We start from the raw sequence: 19,982 nt of genomic DNA, 5'->3' as shown, positions 1-19,982 counted from the left end.
TTGTCTGTCTGTGTTGTCAATATGTATCTCAATATTAGGTGATCACTCTAGGGATGATGCTGGCCTATCACAGGCACTAACATTGTTGCATGTTGAGAATGTGAAGGCCAGAACTCCCAAGTCACACCACACTGCTGTTTTTCATCCTCTTATCTGTAGGGGTGTGTTAAGGGCTAATCACACACTCCTCCAGCCAGTGGCATGTCATAGGATCCGGCAGCGTTTGCTCTTCCACAGTGCAGCCAGGCCTGTGTTACCCTGGAGCTGCACTTGCATTTCATGGCCATGTTTGTGATCATACTATTACCTTAAAACCCCAAATCTGTAATTTAATTACAAATTCTTACTAAAACCAAAACATGTGTTTCTGTAACTGTATCTAATGTACTTTGTAAAAGAGGCCAGGTTACGTTCTTATTTATACATAATAAAATTTATAGTGTTATTTTCAGACTGAAATTAAAAATGAATATTTTTCTTAATATAGACAAAGCTATGATCCATGAATTTTCTGGGTAACTTTTCACTTCATATACATTTATAGTAGTTGGCTATTATAACTTAAACACACTGCAGGCTGGGGAGAGGGTGGTCAGTAAAGAGATGGTGTGCCAGCATGAGGACCTGACTCCAGATTCCTGGCATCACATAGAAATGAACAGCCCCAAAGCTAGCATGGTGCTGAGTACTGTAACCCCAGTATTGAGGGGCTGGGGGTCGAGATGAGAAGATCCCTGGGCTTGCTGGCCAACCAGTCTAGGTGCATTGGAAAGCTACAGATTCAGTGAGAGGCCCTGTCTCCAAATGGGAGGAAGCACAGTCTCAGTGCACATCCCTAGGATGACGTGAGCCCCTGCCCCTTTGGCAAGTACCGTGAATGTGTTGTTTGTACTCATTTAAACATGAGTAGGCTTTAATACAGCTAGCACATCATGTTGTTTTAGTATTTTTTATGCATACTGATTTGAAGTTTCCCTCATAAGAATCCTACAGCACTAAGCCTACATCATAGGTAAGAAAACTGAGTTTCAAAGAAGATAAATGATTTGTTCAAGATACCCTTTTCAGTACTCCTGCGTACCTTACCCACTGGCCAGTACGAATGTACTTTCTTACACACTTATAAAAAGTCAACATTTAATTTCAATATGGCCCAATTTTTGTACACAGAATGGCAAAGCATGTAGTTTCCACCCTATGAGTTACATGGGTGAATAGATATGGATACACACATGGATACCTGTGCAGGTTGAATGTTCATTCCCTGAAATGCTTTATAACAGAAGTAGCTTGGAGCTTTTTCCAAGATTTTGAAGTATTTGCAGACACAAATCCTACACAATGATATATCTTGAGCATGGTAATTCTAAACACAGAATTCATTTATTTTTCATAGCACACAGCCTAAAGGTCATTTTACACATTTTTAATATTCTTACATTTTGATTATAGCATGAAGTCAGGTGTGGAATATTCTATTATGGCGTTATGTTAGCACTCAAAATGTTTGTTAGTCAACCTGAATATGTATGTATGCACACACTTAAATATGTAAACATTAAAGTTTCACTTCATGTATATCAGAACTGGAGCATGCACTTATTCCTTATGTGACAGAAGCACCCACAGGGTAGACGGGCAGCTTCCCAGCATCAGGTCGTCTCCAGTTGGATTAGAGTGACTGCCATAGTAAGACTGCTAGAAATGACAGTGGCGGAATCACATGTTTTATGTCTTAAGAATTTATCATTTAGTTTTAATTGCAGTGATTTAAATATGTAAATGTACTTTTATGTAGAACTTGATTAGTGAGATCTTTGAATTCCATAGGCATTAGGACTACTCGGAGACCCTTATTTAGTTGGCAGGCTCAGAACACTGTGCCTTCAAAGATGAATGTGTCTATATTGCAGAAACAGTATTTGTATGTTTTGCTCTGTTCTGTTTTGAGGCAGGGTCTCACTTTACAAGCCAGGCTGACTGAACTTGCCCTTCTACCTCAGCCTAAGTGCAAGTGCTGGGATGACAGGTGTGCACACTGGCGGGCGAGCTGTTTTCAGAGTCCCCTTCAGCTGGCTTTTCTCTCTGTGTCTGGAAAGAGGAGCATTCTGTGCCTGCGCCCCTCTGCTCTGTTCTTAAGGCCTTCTTTAAACTGACCCACAAATTTCTTGGCTTAGAAATTAAATTTCTTAGCCCTTGGAAAATCAATGGTGAATTTAGTTTGGGAGGGAGGGTGTTTTCTGCTCTGGAGAAATGCCACTAACTAGGGCGTCCTATCTAAATTGTTTCTGGGGGGCTCTCTCACACCCTACTCCAAAGGCTGGGCAGTTGTTACTCCTTTGATTCATCAAGGTATTCATCTCCTTTTCTGGCCTGTGTGTGTGTGTGTGTGTGTGTTCGTGTTCTGATTCCAAAAAGAAACGACATTCATCGCAAGTCATTTTGCAGTTCACAACCTGAAGTCTGTTTCAAATGCCAAGCACAAAGCAACCAAAGCACCAGTGATTTTTGTGACCACGTTTCTCACTAAACTGTAGCATGCTCAGACACCAGCCACTTGGAAAGTTCTACCACTGCAGCTAGATATTGTTAAGTTCATATTGCAAATTAGGCTAACTGGCTCCTAAGTTTCTTTCCTCTTTCAATTTGAAAATTGAGTGGAACTGTCCCTGGGTTAGGGCTTTCTGCAGACAACGCTAATCTTATCAGCACTTGCCTCCTATAGGCAGAACAAACCTTTGTAACAGTCTTCAGACCAGACTTTGGAATGAATAGTTTGCTTTTGCGCTTCCTTTGAAGAAATGAAATCCACTCTCTGTATTGAGTAACTTACTCTTTAAAACTGCATTCAAAGAAATATACAAATACCTTGTCTCCTGAGGGAAGAGCCTGGGCTCTGCAGGCCAGGAATCAAGTGGACACAACTTTGAAATCTAGTGCTCTGAAGCCCAAAGAAAGAGGGGTACTTGTAAAATTGTTCAGTGTGTGCTTCAAGGACTTGGGATCCACCCTGGATAGTGACTGGGTCTGTTTGGGTGTGTGTGAAATCAGTGATGTAGAACCGATCAGAACCTCACAGGGAAAGGAAATAGCCAGTAAGGCTCCAGAAGGTACAGATTTGGGAAGCATCATCCTTCGTGGACAAGGCTGCTTCACAGATCCCAGTCCATGTGAGGACAGCTCCGTGGGTGCTTTAATGTGGACACTGAGCTTTGTGACAGCGAGAGATGGCTCGGGTCAGGTTTGGATGAGTGTTAAACTTGAGAGTAGGGGTTCTAGTTAAGACTTTGAAGGAGGCAGAGAAGATTGGGTGTGCAGGAGGAGACTGTGTGTAGAAAAGTTACATAGTTACCGCACTGAGCTCCGAGCATCTGATCTCTGTGTCTCCCCAGTTGTTTAGCCACGTGAAGCCCCACATTCTCATTCCTAGACTGTCATACATAGTGAAGACTGGACCAGATTAGACAGTGTATGTAAAGCCCTTCCCAACAGGGAGATGGCGATTGCTTACAGAAGCTCAGGCTTACCCGTCTTTACAGCTGTGACTTCCTGTATGCGTGGACTAGAGAGGTTTTCAACGTCTTGATTTATCTAAATACATTTACATTTTAAAAACCTTATATTCCTACGAAGGAAATATTAAATTTAATAGTCAGGATTTCTCCCCTTGTCCCACCACGGGAGGAATGAAAATGTGGCAAGGTTTCATTGTCTCATCCTCAGATCCCTGAGGCTACAAGAATTCTATTAAAGTGATTAATGAAAAGGAAAACCTGAAACACAGCTCGCATGTGCTTTTATAAAAACCATTTCTTATTGAGTGGTTCTTCCTGTAGATGCACTCATGTCTTAGCAAACTGCCTGCTTTCTGAAAACTGCCATGGATTTGAACAACAGCTTTAGGCAATCCAGAGAACCTCCTGTAATCAGATTAAGCCACAGCCATTTGCTCAACCACCCACATCAAATTGCCTGACTTGAGCTTCTTAATGGTGCTTAGCTTAAGGCCTTAACCCCGAAAACCACCCTACTAGAAAATATTTCTTCCATTCTCTGCCTTGCCCTGCATCCTCAATCTTTCCGTTATTAAATCCAAGCATGGCAAATCATTGGATTTGTGTGTTAGAGTGTACGGCTTCTCTTGTCAGTTTGGAGGTTATGAAAATTGGCGAGACATTTAAGAATATGAGTGAGAACAAAATAAGCAGAGAATGAAAGACTATGTTATCTTGGAGGATTTGCAAGTGCTGGGACCCAGCCTGGCTGGAGAAGTGACTGGTGGAAGACAGGCTTGGCGGGACTTTGAACCATGCAGCCTGAAGCTTCTGGTGTCTGGACAAAGTCCTCACTACCCTGCATAGTGCTTCACTACTTGGTGGAGTGACTCAGTCTGTCATGGCTTGATTCTCTGTCCACCCCCTTTCAAATAAAATGCATCACATGCACATGCGCACACTCACAACACCGTTTCTGTTTATGATCAACCCAGCCCTAAACATGAAATTACAGCACCATACGTTTGTTTTATATGTTAGTGTACAGAAACACTACAGTATCATCTGTTCAGCTGATAGCTTGTTTGTTATGCTTGCTGTTTTCAGTCTCTCTCCACCACCCAGTCTATAAGGGTGTGCATCACCCCTGCCATCTCTACTGCTGACTCCAGACCACAGTGGAGCCTGCACACAGGAGACACATAGAGAATAACTGTTTGATAAACGGATCTGTTGTTTTTCCATGTTTGAGGATACAAAGACTCAAGTCTGGTTACAAATTCAGAATCTTAAAAACAAAGTGCTAAAGTAGCCCTGCTTGCTAGTGGGAGGGGTATCTTGAAAACCGTTTTGTAACTTGTAACTAGCAAGTGGTAGCTTGTAACTAGCAAGTGGTAGACTGGGGACTCAAACCCACTTTATGCCTGTGTTTCTTCCACAGACCACTGCTTGTGGCGTTGTATATACCCACTTTTCTCGTAACCCTGACGAGAAGTATTTATTCAGTTTGTTTGACAAGCATTGCATTAAAAGTTCTCAAACTCAGTTTTCCTTAAACCAGGTTGATGTGGGAGGGAGGGTATCATATTCGTTTGTTTCAATTTTTGAGACAGCATAGTCCAGGCTGGCCTTAAACTCACTAGATAGTTGAGGGGGTGACCTTGAATACCTTACCCTCTTGCCAGCACCTCCCAAGTGCTAGGATTTCAAGCATGTATCACACACCTGGCTTGATTTAACATATTTGTAAAGAAATCCTGAATTTCCTTCAACTAATTTAATACTATTTTCCATTTGATACTATTTCCTTGAAATTTATTTATGTGTCAAATACTTATGATAATTATTTGTTTCATATTTATTCACATGATAGGTGTGTCAATTCATACTTGTGATATATAGAAAGTTACCAGACAATAATAAACAGCACATTAGCGGTAGATGCGCTATGGGGAAAACCATAGTTTTTATAGTAACCAAAAATTTGGAAAAACCTAATATATCCATCAGGAAATATGTAATGTATTAGATTCCTATGATAAAATTTAGCCTGTGGATGAATTAACTAGGTTTCACCATGAACAGACCCCATGAAATACTCAATGATAGAACAAGTTACAGAAAAAGGTATGATGACCTATTCCAGTGTGTGTAAGGCCTCCAAAAACACACACCTTCTTTTTGTGACTGTCACATCAGGTCTGTCACAGGGACCCAGGTTGGGGAGTTAAGCAGAAGGAATTACTTGTGTTCCTATCTTTATGCTTAGCCTATCAGAGAGACTCAAACAGTTGCTGGATTAATGTTAAGAGATTTGAAGCAAATATGACAGAATTTAAGCACATGCTTGAGATATATTTTGTGCTTATGTTCTGTGTATGTATGCATGCATGTCCACATGTATGCATTCATGTGTGGAGAGATCAGAGATCAACTTCAAGTGTTGTTTCTTGGGAGCTGTTTGCCTTTGTTTTTGATATGGTCCCTCACTGGCCTGGAATACACCAAGCAGGTTAGTCTGACTGACCAGCAAGTTCAGAGATCTGCCTGCCTCACCTCCCTAGTGCTAGGGTTACAAGTGGGCCCTACCACACCTGTTGACTTTACTGACTGAACTATTGCCCCAGCCTTGATATATTTTATTCTCTACATTTTAATACATTTATATATTTCTGCCAAGTTAAAATTTAAATTTAGACTCTGCCAAGTTTATATTTAGGATCTGTATTAGTGTCTAAGGTCCAAGGTTTGCCCTGTATGATCATATCTGAGAAGGATGAGTCAGAACCAGGAGGCTGCTTTTTGTTTCCTTGGACCCTAATCTGGTCTCTTAGCCGAATCAACATCTGAAGGGACATTTTAGAAACTGAAGGACATTGCCAGCAGTGGGGAAAAGGATAAACTGGTGGTCCCTGTATGGAAAGAGAGTGACCAGATACACAAGTAGCTACCCTCATCTTCTCAGCAATAAGAGCCATCCTTGCCAGCACTCACTTCCACAGCATGCTGGGAGTTGGTTAGTGATAGGGAAACCGAGGTAAGCTGTAGAGAGGAGTGTAGCACAAATTCTAATTGGTCTTAATAATAAAAACCCAAAGTCAGCTATTAGAGGGTGAAAATGTGGGAAGGAGAGCAAATCCTCCAGTCATTAGTGCATTGCAGGGGCGCCCAACTTGTCTGATGAGATGATTGCTCTGGGCTGGGACCGTTCTTGCTTCTGGTCAGCTGTAAGTCCTCCTTGGTAAGCATAAGGCTCAGAGAAATGAAGCGAGGCCATGGCTGATCATGGAAGATATGGATGTTCTTTCCTAGAGTAGTGGATCTTAATCTACTGTAGAGTTAAAATGCTGCACCCAGATTCAGAGCTAGGAACCAAATCCCCGAGGAAGAGCCATCCTCTAAGAGAAGCAACGGAGTTCCAGGGCAGCTCTGTAGCTGTCATTTGCTTGATGATGTGAGCAAAATGTGTGTCTGTCACACCTGCCCCATGCCTAGTCCTAATTGGTTCATTTGAAGGAAGAATGTTAGGGAAAGAATTTTAGGCTCAGGAAAAAGGGATTGGTTCTACCAATAGAAATGCGGTGTTTAGAGTAAGAGAGTTGGTAGTTCATCCACATTCTGAGAGTGTTCACTTACATTGTTGACAGCTAGAGAGAATTGAGAGCAAAATGCTGGCCAGGCATGGTGACACTTGTCCAAAATCCCGGAATTCTGGAAGTGGAGGCAGGTCGGCCTGGATTACATAGTAAGACCCTGTCAAAAAAAAAAAAAAAAAAAAAAAAAAACCCGAAGAGAATGTTCTAGACCAGCGGTTCTCAGCCTTCCTAACGCTGAGACCCTTTAATACAGTTCCTCATGTTGGGGTGACCTCCAATCATAACATTGTTTTGCTGCCACTTCCTAACTGTAATTTTGCTACTGTTGTGAATCATGATGTAAATGTCTGATATGCAACCCCAAGGGGGTTGAGACCCACAGGTCTGCCAAAGGTGAGGTGATCTTGAGACTACTACATAGGCAGGCATGTGTCTGAAATCTCACACTCAGTGGATCTCCACATCTGTGGAAGTTAGAAGGAAGGGAAGCTGGGTCAGATCACTGACAAGTGCAGGGGGGAGGGGCAGGAGGGAGGGAGGCAGAACTTTTGGAGCTGATTGGCTACAAAGGCAGGAACTAAGCTGAACCACCTCCTCTCCAAACAGCCCAATAGCCCCCATGCGGGGAAGAAAAGTGCTGTTTGTGTGACTCTGGTGAGAAGAATGGGATGTACAAGTCATGACAAAGGGGGAGGGAGGAGTACTGCAGCTCTTGGTGAATGAGAAACCCTGGAAACAGAATGCACTCCTGGGGTTTTCCTGAGTTAGGGAGATTACCTTCATCTTTGGTGGATGCAGTCATTTCCAGCTTTGGGTGGGAAGTTGAATTAGACATCTGTGAATTGTAACTGTCCATAAGCAGTTTCCATTTCCATCTGGCATTTAAAACATCGGTCCAGGGCCAGTGAGATGGTTCAGCAGGCTACGGCACTTGCTGTCAACCTTGACAACATGAGCAGGGGCCCAGGAGCCCACGAGGTGGAAGGAGAGAGCTGAGCCCAGGAAGCCGTCCTCTGACCTGGGCATGTACAGCATAAGTCAGTGACAAAGTTATTCATAAATCACTCCTTTGTGAGCTCGTGTCTATTCATAACAAAGCTATATGTTTCACAGCTAATTCTTAGGCCCAAATTATAGATTTATATGAAAAGAAAAAGTATAATAAAATTGACATTTTCATATTTTTAAAGTTACATTTCAAAAATATATTCTTGAAAGGCAAGCTTAAGAAATGCTTAAGCATTCATACCAAAAATTTTTCAGTTTTGGCTTGTTACCAACAGATGTCTTTGTTGTTAGAAGATGAGCAATGTAAAGTGTAGGACTTAAGAGATTGCTGAATGACATGTTCATGATAGTTAATAATTACATACTTGGGAATTCCTAAAATAGAGATTTTAGGTGTTTGCACCACAAAAAAGTGGTGAGAGAATGTATAAGTTGATTTGACTTGGCCTCTTAAAAAATGTATGTATATTTCAAAGCATGTCACACACTATTAACATACAATTTTTATTTATCAATTATAAATTCAAAGTACAAAACTGAATGTAAGGATGTAAATCTTTAGCTCTAGTGGTAATGCTGCATGTAAAGCTCACTTGGAGTGCCCGACCATCTGTAGACTGGTGACAGTCCTGTCATTTGAGTTTCCATTTCCGGACAGGTGTGATGAGTTCACCAGCAACGTTAGAAGCTCGTGTGATGACAGCACACGAGTGTCCTTCCTTTAGTGACTGAAGGTGGAGGTGGGTGTTGTGATGGACATCAGTGTTCATGAACTCTTAATAAAAAATCCAGTTCTGGTGAGAAATGTTTTAGCAGCAGCTACTTCCACTACCACAGGAAGGAGGCATAGATAACTGAAGTCCAAGGCCACACAGCCTTTACTCGTGAGCATCCAGAGAAGAGCCTGGGTCTCCTGAGTCCTGCCCTGGTGCTCCCTGCCTTGTTGTGTAGTGAAACATCCGTCTTTAAGGTTTCTGCGGAATTGGGAAAGGCCATCTGACTAAGTAGGATTTTATTTAATATATGAGACATTGCCGCCTTCTGCATCCTGACTTCCCATTAAGTGCGTGTGAGCTGATAGTCTTCTGGGTTTAATATAGATAGGCTTTACTCCGAATGATGTTACCTGGGGAGGAGTAACCATGGTTGGCATGGTCAGGTGACTTTCTTTGAAGTTGAGTGGTTCCTCCATTCGAGGAGTCTATGACCTGGAGAACAGCAGAATAAGATGAACAATTTGGTGAAAAGCGACTCTGAGTATGCACTGCATGACTGTCTTCTGTGGCTGTTGCCAGGGCTTTCTTCCTAGGTCTTTTAGTAGACAGAGCACCCCTGTACTAGTGACACTGGGCATGTCAACCGTGCAGTGGGCAGCTGCATCTTCCCACAGTGCCTGCCTGTCAGTACAGCAAAGGAGGCTCCCTACTTAAAATCAGATTCCAGATACCCATGGTGGACCATTGCAGCCCCAACCAAGCTTCGCCCTGACGTCTCTGCCGGAACTGATGCTGGCTGCCACAGCCACCTATGTTTCCACCCCTCGGGCTGCTTTAAAGCTACACAAGTAAGCTAGACTTTCTCTTTCTACACCAGCAGTGATTTGAAAATGCATTCATTCTAACATCTTTTTCTGTGACTTTTTTAACATGCCTAAACCCAACACACATTTTCATTACCCAGCCAGATGGAAACTTCCAGACCTTGCTTCTCCAGAGACTAATTTGGCTCTACTGGAGAAAAAACTAGAACATTGATCAGACTATGTTGTCACCACAAAGCTCCCAGTCCTGAAAGTATTTCTGTTGAAGGAAGAGTCAGGCAGGGTTCTCTCTCCTCCCTCCCATGTCTGTCACCACCACCTGTTGATGTCGCTGGATGTATTCTGTCTTCTCTTTTACAAGGTGAAGAAAAAGCACCACAAAGCTTTCATAGCAGTGTTAACCGCAGTAGTCACATGCTCTAACTGATAGATATTTGAAAAGTAAGTTTTGAGAGTTGAAAAATTAGATGAAGAATTCTTCCTAGAAAATATTTTCAAAACCAAAAAATCATGACATATAAATTAGTATAATTTAATATTTATTTTGTAGAAATCAGATAGTTTCTAGTAGTTTCTCTAGGGAACATATTGAGATACACACTTTTAAAAAGGAATTTGGTTGTACTCTCTTATACATGTGGCTTTGAACATCTAGACTTTTATTATAAAGCTGTTTTTACTTAGCACTTTGAAGAAAATTAGAACATACAAACTTTCCCTTGTGATTGGTGGAGGAGGGAGTGTGATGGGATTTCTGCAGGTCACTGAACGTCTGCAAAACCATCAGTTGTTGCTGACCACAGAAGTCTTCTCTCTTCCCACGGTGGGAGGCCCTCTCTTCTCTGAATTTCTAAGATGCAGGTACAGAGGAAAGCTGTGTATTGATATTTCTGGAATATCTAGGTGGGAAATTGAAACATTTGCCTGAGGGATTTGGGAACAAACTTATCAGACATTTCGTGTTAACCAGCCTCTCTCCACATAGATCATTAATTTGGTCAAGGTTCCTTTTGTGAGTTTTGTACTTTTTTTCAAAATCCATGATGATTTCGTGCTTGCAGCTTGCCAATATTTGGTCAGCAATATCTTAGAGTTCTTTTTGTATGAATCTGGCACTCTTCCTACCAACTTTGAGCCTGGAAAAGAAGAAAGAACAAGAGGAAGGGAGAGCAAACACTTATTAGATTGTCTCTTTAAAACTTCAAGCCTCAGAGGGCCTCAGAGAGCACTTACTCATAACACTGAATAACTTTTGTGCAGTAATTTTAAAAAGTAGCCTCCAGAGACTGAATAAGAGGTATAAAATGATTGCATTTAATTAGGATCATTTTGTACTGCAAAGTGATTTCTACTGCCTAATGATAGAAATATTGATAGTAAGAAAAAAGGTAGTAAGGTTTCATTGGAACAGGAGCCAAGAGAAAACCAAAACAGGATTTCTGATGTTGCTGAATTCTGAAAACAAGGATTAAAGTCTTGTACTTATATTATTTTGACTAAATGTTAGCAAAGGCATTGGCTTTGTCACTGTTTGTAGCTCATAATATTTCTGTCTTCTGCTCCCAACATCTATAGACAGACACTTTGGCACTACTTCTTCCTGCCCTCCCCTCCCCTCCCCTCCCCTCCCCTCCCCTCCCCTCCCCGTCATGTCCATTGGCCTCATTGCCTAATGATTTACTAAGTATTGAACAAATGAACGTGAACTGTTAACATCCTCATGATGCTTAAATAGGTGGGAGCTGAGTACCTGAAGCTAGCTTGCAGTCTCTGTCACAGAGGCCAAAGAGAATGAAATTTCCAGTCTTTGTTCCCACAGCCCAAGCTCATCCTGCCTTTTGATGGTCTGCAGTCCTCTTAATAACCATTAATGGCTCTCACCTGATACTGGAAAAGCTAAGGCAGAGGTGTACCACTCCTTCACCTTCTAGCAAAGACTGCAGCGAGGGGTCAGCTGCCACTCTAGTGATGATGTGCTGCCAACAGAAGAATGTGTCTAAGGTTTTCATTCAGCACGGCTAGAACCTATTCCTCAACAGAGCCCTTTATGAGTTGGTCTCACAGCTTAAGGGAAAATACCAACTAGATCAACCACATGGCTCTTGCATTCTCTTGTAGGAAGTAGCAGTTAGAGTACATCTGACTTTATAAAAAATATATTGACATACTGTAGATATCTTTATAATATATAGCTCTATCTAGAAATAATGCAGATATGACCTTTGTCTGGAAAATTAGGAATAAAATCTGGCCCATATTTTCCCATGAAATCATTAGAAGCTTTGCTTTGTTTCATACTCAAAGGGATAGCACTTGTCCATGAGAAGCGCCGACCTGCTTCCCCTCTGCTCAGCACTTGACAACCAGAGCACACGCGAACACAATTCCCTTTCATCACCGCTGCTGCTTGTGAAAGAGCCTCATTCTTCCGTGTCCCGACTGTTCTGAGGACCGAGTCTGGCTTTGGCTTGATTTGCAGGAATTTTATATTAGCTTACACTTCCTGTGGAAGCAGAGGTTGTGATGGCTGCGGCAAAGATTTTGACCTAATAGAATTGCTGATTGTGATTGTTTAATGTGTAGTGGATTTCACTTTACACAATTAACATTAAGGCAATTTATTTAATATCGTTTAATAAGATAAAACTGTTACAAGAAAAATGTTTTATCCCCATTCTCTTGGAGAGAAGACCTTAACTTTTTTCAGTTATGTGCATTTTCTAATTATTTAAATTGATTTCATTGTTTATATTCACTGAGCGTAGTATTGTGCTACATAAGGACATTTTCATACACGCATACATCATACATTGAGCATGTCCCCCTCATCTTCCCTGTTCTCCCATCTCAGCCCACCTCCTCCTCCTCCTAATTGCCTTCTTCTCCTAGCGTCTCACCTCTCTTTTCTTATCATGTGTGTATAAACAGTTTTACATACGAATGTAAAATCTACCATAACAAGAAAACATTAATTTTTGGTTTTCCAAGTTTGAGTTTGTTCGCTTAATATGATTATTACCTCCAGTTACATTCATTTTTTTGCAGATAACTTTGTTCTTTATTATTGCTAGAAAAGGTCGTTCTATACATATTGTATGTGTTTTTAGTTCTCTCTTCTGTTGTTGGACACCAAGATGGGTTCTGTAACTCAGCCCTGTGAGTAGTGCTGCAGGGAGCACCGTGTGCCCGGATCTCTGTGACAGTGCTGGCTGGCTGTCCTCAGGAAGCCCCGGAAGTCTTGCAGCTGGGTCATTTGGTGGCTCTAGCTTTGTTTTGCTGAGAAATCTCCACACTGACTCCCACAGTGGCTGAAGTAGTTTACAGCCGTCAGCAGTGTAGCCTCACCAGCATCTGTGATTTTCTTAAAGACCATTCTGATTCAGGTGAGGAGGAGCCGCTGGAGCTCTGATTCGTATCTCTCTGATAGCCAGTACAGAGCCATGACTTTTAAATTGACTAAAAAGAAGCCAATATAGTATATTCATTTTTATGACATATATTTTATAAAATACCTTTAACTGCTGAGTTAATGCATAAATCATTTATGCCTTATGAATATATTTTGAAGTCTGCTTTTGTCTAGGGTTGTTGCTCGGTGGTAGAGTGCTCACCCACTATGCATATGCCCCATAATAAAAATATATTAGTAAGCTCAGCTTAGGCGTGTCTTTGATAATCACACACCATCCTGCACTCCATGGATAGCCTCTTGATGTGAACTTGTGACCCTGGGTATGTGTAATAAGTTTCACCTGTTCTTACCCCCGGCTTTCAAAAATTCCCTTAAGTGCTCTGTGCTCAGAGGCACATATACCAGATCAGTTCTTTGAAGGAGGCCACAAGGGTTAGGCTTGGCTGACTTTGGCCTGTTGTTTTGTGACATCTATAGTGGTGGTCATCTTCTCTTGGTCTGACCCCCTTTGCTGGACAGGCACCATGTCCACAGTCTCCTCCATCTATGGATGCTGTTTGGTTGCTGCACTCTGCTGTGTTGACAAGCTGTTACCCTGCCCAGTGCCCCTGACTCTTCTGGGTACTGGTCCTAGAGTCCTTGATAACAGACGGCTTGCAGTGTTTTATGGAGGTTGAGGGAAAAGCCTGCATCCTTTTTTTTGTTGTTATTCTTAGATTGTAAAATATTTCTTTCTTGCAAACTCAGTGTCTTTGTAAATGTAAGTACATTATTTTCTTTTCATCCTTTGGGCAGGGTCTTGCTATGTAGCTTAGGTTGGCCTTACACTTGACTCTCCTCCTTCCTCGGCTGCTCCAGTGCTGGGGCTTTGGACATGCTGCACTCTTCTAGGTCTCCTTTTCTTCTGGAGTACTGTTTTCTCTCTGCTCATGCTCCCAGAGGAGCAGCTATGGGGATTCTGGGAAACAGAGCCTTGCTACCCTTGACATCACTCCTTGGCGTCCTGTGTTCTACACTCAGAGGGCAGTGTCTGGCCACTCCATCAGTCCAACCTCTCTGGGCTGAATACATTTTAGAACATTGCTTGGGTTCTTGTGCAAAGTGGACTGTCCTACCCGTTCACTGACAGCAAGAGAGAGCCAGTCTTCCCACTCTAACACATGCAGATAGAAGCAGATGGAGGGATGCATACGTGCCCGGTCACACTCATCTAAACTGTTCTTTAAAGCCCATTATTGAGATTATGCTGAGCATTGATGGCTATAACATCTAAAATAAAAAGGCTGGGAGCCATAAACATTGTTGAATAGTAGAGGGCTTGCCACAAATCTAGAAAACCCTGGGTTCAGTTTCTGATCCTGGAAATACATTTTATTTCAGAGCTTGCCTCGTTGGCAGTTTCCATTCCTTAATTTAACACAGCAAACTGCTCTAATGCTTCGCTGGAGCTTCTGCGGTGCCTCTCCCCTCTCTGACCCACTCTTCACTTGCCAAAGACAAATTCCTAAAGTCCAGTCCTTCTACGGTCAAACCTGGATGAGAGTGTAGTCAAAAGAGAGAGGGCAAAAGTGGAGCCAATAGCGTTTGCTAACCCCAGTCCTAGGGTGACTGGAGAACTCATTCATTAAGAGAAAAATTCTCAAGTACTATGGAACCCCTAGTGTGTTCCAGACAAAGAGGCTTTTGAATAGTTTGGGAGAAGGGAAATACAGAGAAAACAAAATGCACTCAAGAGGCATCCAGGCACTAGCAAGCAGAGTCCAGGCAGTGGCAGGGGGAAGCGTTTGGTGTAGCAGGCTCACGCCTTAGTGAGGCTTGCCTGGAGCAGAGTGCACCTGAGGACATGGTCACAGGGAGGCCGAGAAACTCTGGAGGTCACGGAATCTGGCCCAGGCAGCCAAAGGAGTTAATAGCAATTATTTGATTTTCTAAAATTCTCCACATTCTATGCCAAGAAAGAATGCTAGTTCCCGAGCCAAGTGTGACAGTGCAGGTCACTGTTCTCAGGACACTGAGGTGAGGGAACTCCAAGTTCCAGGTCAGCCTGGTCTGTAGAGCAGGGCACCACCAAATGCCCTTGGAATGGCCAGCTGGATGTCAAGGGGTTGGCATTATTTGCGTATAATAGCCCTTGGTGCTGTAATCCACTGAGTAGGAGATAGAGTAAGAATTATGTCCAGGAGTTAGCCAACAGGCTGTATCTGACAGTTATCCTGAGCCCTAGACACAAGGTAAAGATACGCTTCACAGTCCGTTGTCCCTGAGGGCACATCTCCTTCTCCGAGTTCCCTACAGCTTAGCTCTGGCTTGAGGCTCTTGGGAAGTTTCTGGTTCTGGAGTGACACCCCATTTCCTGGTTTGCTGTCAATGTATTTTTCAGCATTACTGTATTTGGAAACACGTAAAAAGAAAAGTAAAAATTTTTACAGTGTTACACTCAAATGTAACCATCTGTTTTGTATCTTAATGTTCTTGTTTTGAAAGGCAGCGAACTTCTGGTGAAAATGCTTGTCTTTTAACCATCCTTTAAAATTCTAATAAAAAAAACCCACCAAGATTCTGAGTTACTTTTTAAAATATAATATAATGCTACCATAGGAAAAAGCTAAAAATCTACAAAATAGAGCCAGTGAGATGGCTCAGTAGGCCTGACAACCTGAGTTTGATAACTGGGCCTTGTCAAAAGAAAGAGAGAACCACCTGATTTCCACACGTTGTTCTCTATCCCTCTGTCCTCTGTATCTCTCCCTCTCTCTCTCTCTCTCTCTCTCTCTCTCTCTCTCTCTCTCTCTCTCTTTCTCTCTCTCTCTCTTTTGCTCTCTTTCTCTCTGTGCACATACACAGTACACACCTGTAAAATCCCTAAGACACAAGGCAGAAGTACGAAAGAGGAAGACAAAGGGGAAATAGAGTGAAGAGGAGGAAGAGGCGGGACAAGATCTGCAGTCCTGATTCACAGGGCAGGATGGGACTCATCTCTCTCGGCCTTCTGCCTCTGCTTTTACAGAATGGCTCTTTATTGTCATGGTAGCAACTAAATGTAATGAAGACTTTTTGGAGGCAAACCCAGGTCAGTGAGGTGCTTGATGTGGCACTATTCCCAGAAACCATAGGTTTCCAGAACAGACCAGAAAAGAGCCTCCATTTGAGATAACCTGGTTTGACTTGACCCTCTAATTGGCGCAGTTAGGGATGGGTTGGCATCCAGTTGGTACCATGGTGACAGAAAACTAAGTTTACTCTTTCTTGTTCCCCAAGAAAGCTCACAGAAGCCAGTGACTAGGGCGAGGGCATGTCCCAAGAAAGTTGCTAAGGTTTCTGTAACCTGTGTGGTGGAGCTGCTGACCGAGTAGAAGCAGGTGTTAGGCAGTGCTGCCCCACTGCTCACGGAGGTGAATATGGTGGTGGAGGTGGCACAAGGGATGCTGTGTTACTGGTAGATATGACTGGGTGGGCAACCCAGATTGCTGAGCGTGCTGTGGCTATGGCTCTTCAGTTAGATTCACTTGTGGTGCTTGTGGCTTCCTCCAAACTCTACTCTCCATATAGTGTCATTTTCCTTTAGCCTGACGATGTCTTCAGCATCCTCTGAAGTAGTCTTGCTGGCTGCAGACTTCCTTTATGTGAATGTGCAAGTGTCCTCAGTTAGCCCTGGTTTTTGAAGGGTACTTTTTTCCGGCAGTCCTCAAGCAAACCTGATCTGCTTTCTACCACTGTAGTTTATTTTCCCAGCATTGCCTGCATTTTTACCATTTGAGTCACTAGAGACCCTGCTGTCACTGTTTCCTAGATGAGCTAGCTGTACCTGGGTGTGCTTGCATCTGTGACTCTCCTGAACGCCTATCTCTCCTGAGGGTTAGAATTCAGCAGGAGCCTCATCTCCTCCTGGTGTTTCTCAAGGATATCTAAATTAAAACCTTTGCTATTTTCCAGTTCAGCTCTGAGAGCCTCATAATGTTTTTAGCCCTGGAATTCTGAGCACTCTCTCAACTGAGAACTCTATGCAGATGAGGACTGTGTATGGCTGACTTGGAACTTGGCATCTAACAAAGCTCTGGCATCAGTGTTTAGTGAATGGCAAGAAATGAAAGACTGGGTGCCCTTTTATTCCTTTTCTTTCTTTGCTTCCTCTCCCTGTCTTCCTGTGTGCTGTCTTCATGTTGTAAGTACATTTCCGCAGCCTCACAGCGGTAATGAGTTTGTAGCCATCCAATCAGAGCTTTCTTAGCTCTCGAAATTTAATGAATTTTGAACCTGAGCAAACAAACCAAAAAAGTTCAGATTTGTTTATGGTGTGGCAACCGCCTTGAGTCTGTCTGTGAGGTTAATATTTTTCTCTGTTGAAGAATGGGGTGTCTGATACAGACTTGCGTAGCAACAGCCATAGAATTGGCATTCTGTTCCTCCAAGATGTCACATCACTGCCCTTTCTCAATTCTGGAGTTCTAAGATGCCCCACATGGAAGCCAAAGATGAAACAGTGGTTTCCAGAGTCAGGCTTGACTTAGCAAAGCATTTTTCACAGGGATGTTATGAAAGCAGAAAGATAAAGTCCCTAACTCACTGGCTGGCTTGTAGCGGGTGCTCATGAGTGCCATCTACTCCCCGGCCTCCCTCCCAAGCTTCCTCAGAGTACTAAAGACTCATCTTTTTTCTTGAAATTTCAGGATCAAAGGGAGTGGTACTAGGTGTCAACAGTCCGAGCCTCAGTTCTCCTCCCTGAGCCTGGCCTGTCAGTGTCTGAGCAGGAGGTGCACAGGGGATCATGACACCCTACTCTGCATCTGGAGCTCATTCGAGGCTGTCATGAGGCTGTCATGAGGCCGTCACACCAGCGGTTGCCAAAGTCATCATCTGAAATTCCTGCCCAGAATCCTAGATCCTGCTCAGTCTTCACCCCTCCCCACATTGCGTGAAAAGGTGTTCTAGACTTTGTGTAAGGGTAGAAGACTGTTCTGGGCAGACAGCAAGGGCAGGGGCAGGGAAAAATGATGGTATCCAATGTGTTTGCCAGCTTGCCCCAGTCTGAGTTTGTATGACAAGAATTAACCCAGGACACCCAGGTAACATTCTTTACTGTTAATTAGCGCTGATGTGCAAACATAAAGGTAATAGAAAATAGCTCATCATAATGCTCACTTTCTGTCTGGACTAGAAAAGCAAGCCTTGTTAAGAGCTGCTGAGTCCCTGCTGAGAACTGTTTATGTCCTATAGGCACAGACTCCCCATTCCCTACAGCAGCTTTCATGACAACCCCAGAAGCTGCTTACAGAACAGCTTGGCCAGTAAGCATTCTAGAGGTGCCTGGAATTGAGGTGCGTGACCCCGTCTGAGTCCACCATCTGTTTTGGGACTCTTACCATAGGAGACACAAGAGGGGTTGTTCCCTCCAGTCTTTGCAAGCTGGACACGACAAGGCTGTGCTTCCTGGCCACTCTAAAGTCTGTAGTCACATTCCCGGAAGCTGATTCCCTCACAAATTTAGCAGCTACAGGTTGGTGATGGTGGCTTGAGAGTTTAAAAAAGGAAAAACCTGCCTAACTTATCCCCTCTCTTTTAGGAGCATCTGAAGGCCTTTGATAATGAAGTTAATGCTTTCTTGGACAACATGTTTGGACCACGAGGTAAGTGGCCTGCTTGGGAACATGCAGAAAGAATAGCATTTGCTTGTAGGAAAGGATTGCTGTCTCTGGGGTTCTGAAAACAGTGTGTGGCCTCTGCCCTTATGGACTGTAAACTGCCTTGCACAGGGTACCCCTTTCCCAGAATAACAGACTCTGCATTCCGTCTGCCTCGCTGTGTCTCCTGCGATGGAGGGGCAGGTGAATGTAAATTTTCTTCCAGGGTAGGAGCTATGGACCCTGGTGGTCCCTCTGCTTTCTCCATCACCTGTCAGTCTCCAGCCAAAGCCGTCTTCCTTACTCATAGGGACACAGTCACTCCAGACAGCTTTTGACTCCTCATGTAAACTTGTTGTGTTTGCCATTTCCCTACACCTGGAATTTCTTCCTGCTATGTCTTCCTCTTTCTTCCCTGGTCAGCTCCTCTTATTGCAGACACCAGCTGTGAACTGTCTTGGGTGGTTTCCTCTCTACTGCACCTCCTTACTTTAGTCTCCCCATTTCTGTCCTGCACAGGCTTCCTATGACCGCTTGTCTCTTGAGAGCAGGATCCTGTTTGCCGTCTGTCACAGGTACAGACAGCTCTGGGGACAGAGGACTGATATTCTGACTAGATGAAGTCTAAACAAATACTTTGTTTCACTTGAGCCTGGTTATTTGACAAGCCTGTGGGAAATCCTTGGTTTCTACAAGTCATTTCCTCAAAACTAAAGACAGGAAGGAGGGACTGAGGTCTTCCCACTTCTCACAGCCTCTACACAAATTTGGACATTATTTGGATCATCTCCCAGTTTCCACTAAGACTCTGAGACGTAGTCTGAGTGGTGACTTCTGCTGTTGATAGGAGCTGCAGTTTGAGCGGAGTCTCTGTGCTGGGCCAGCAGTGTCTGTCTGTAATCTCTACATTCCCTACTTGCAGCTCTAGTGAGGTGGGGAAGAACTGGCCCAGAGTAGAGGGCATGGCCTCTTTCTTAGGCAGGATGCCATTGCAGCCATGAATTCTTGGGGACTACAGCTTTCTGATTCTCTTAGCAGAGAGTTAAACTTTGATCTCCGTGAACTAAGTTCACACTAAACTGTGCTGTCAGTAGGTTAGTGGGAGCTGGAATGAAGGTAGACACACGGGATCTGTTATGGAGAGGATCGCAGTTGTTTGCTGTGCTGCAGCCATCCAGTGGGTTCTCCCTTTGTAGCAGCGAGATTATAAAACCAACACTCTGAATTGGGTTACTACAGTCACATCAAGATCCTTGTCCCTTCCTAAAGGTCACCTGCACTTACAGCGGCTGTCACACCTAGTGACCTCAGCAG

General features: G+C 43.4%; 1 protein-coding gene across 2 annotated transcripts in view; it reads left to right on the top strand.

Moving 5' to 3' along the window:
* Nucleotides 1–19,982, top strand: part of Elovl2 (ELOVL fatty acid elongase 2) — a 37,760-nt gene that overhangs the window by 4,140 nt on the left and 13,638 nt on the right. Inside the window, exons 1-2 of one of the 2 annotated variants that reach the window (XM_048420736.3) lie at nt 17,784–17,970; nt 18,611–18,674. In XM_048420736.3, the coding sequence (XP_048276693.1) occupies nt 18,659–18,674 (16 nt within the window). In that variant the 5' untranslated portion in view covers nt 17,784–17,970; nt 18,611–18,658. Of the gene's footprint in view, nt 1–17,783; nt 17,971–18,610; nt 18,675–19,982 lie in introns of those variants that run through there. The other variant, XM_085699415.2, reaches the window with a different exon arrangement.

The sequence above is a fragment of the Myodes glareolus genome, chromosome 14 (genome assembly GCF_982192425.1).
Source record: "Myodes glareolus chromosome 14, mMyoGla1.1, whole genome shotgun sequence".
NCBI classification, from domain to species: Eukaryota; Metazoa; Chordata; class Mammalia; order Rodentia; family Cricetidae; genus Myodes; species Myodes glareolus.
This window is presented reverse-complemented; position numbering and strand designations above follow the sequence as displayed.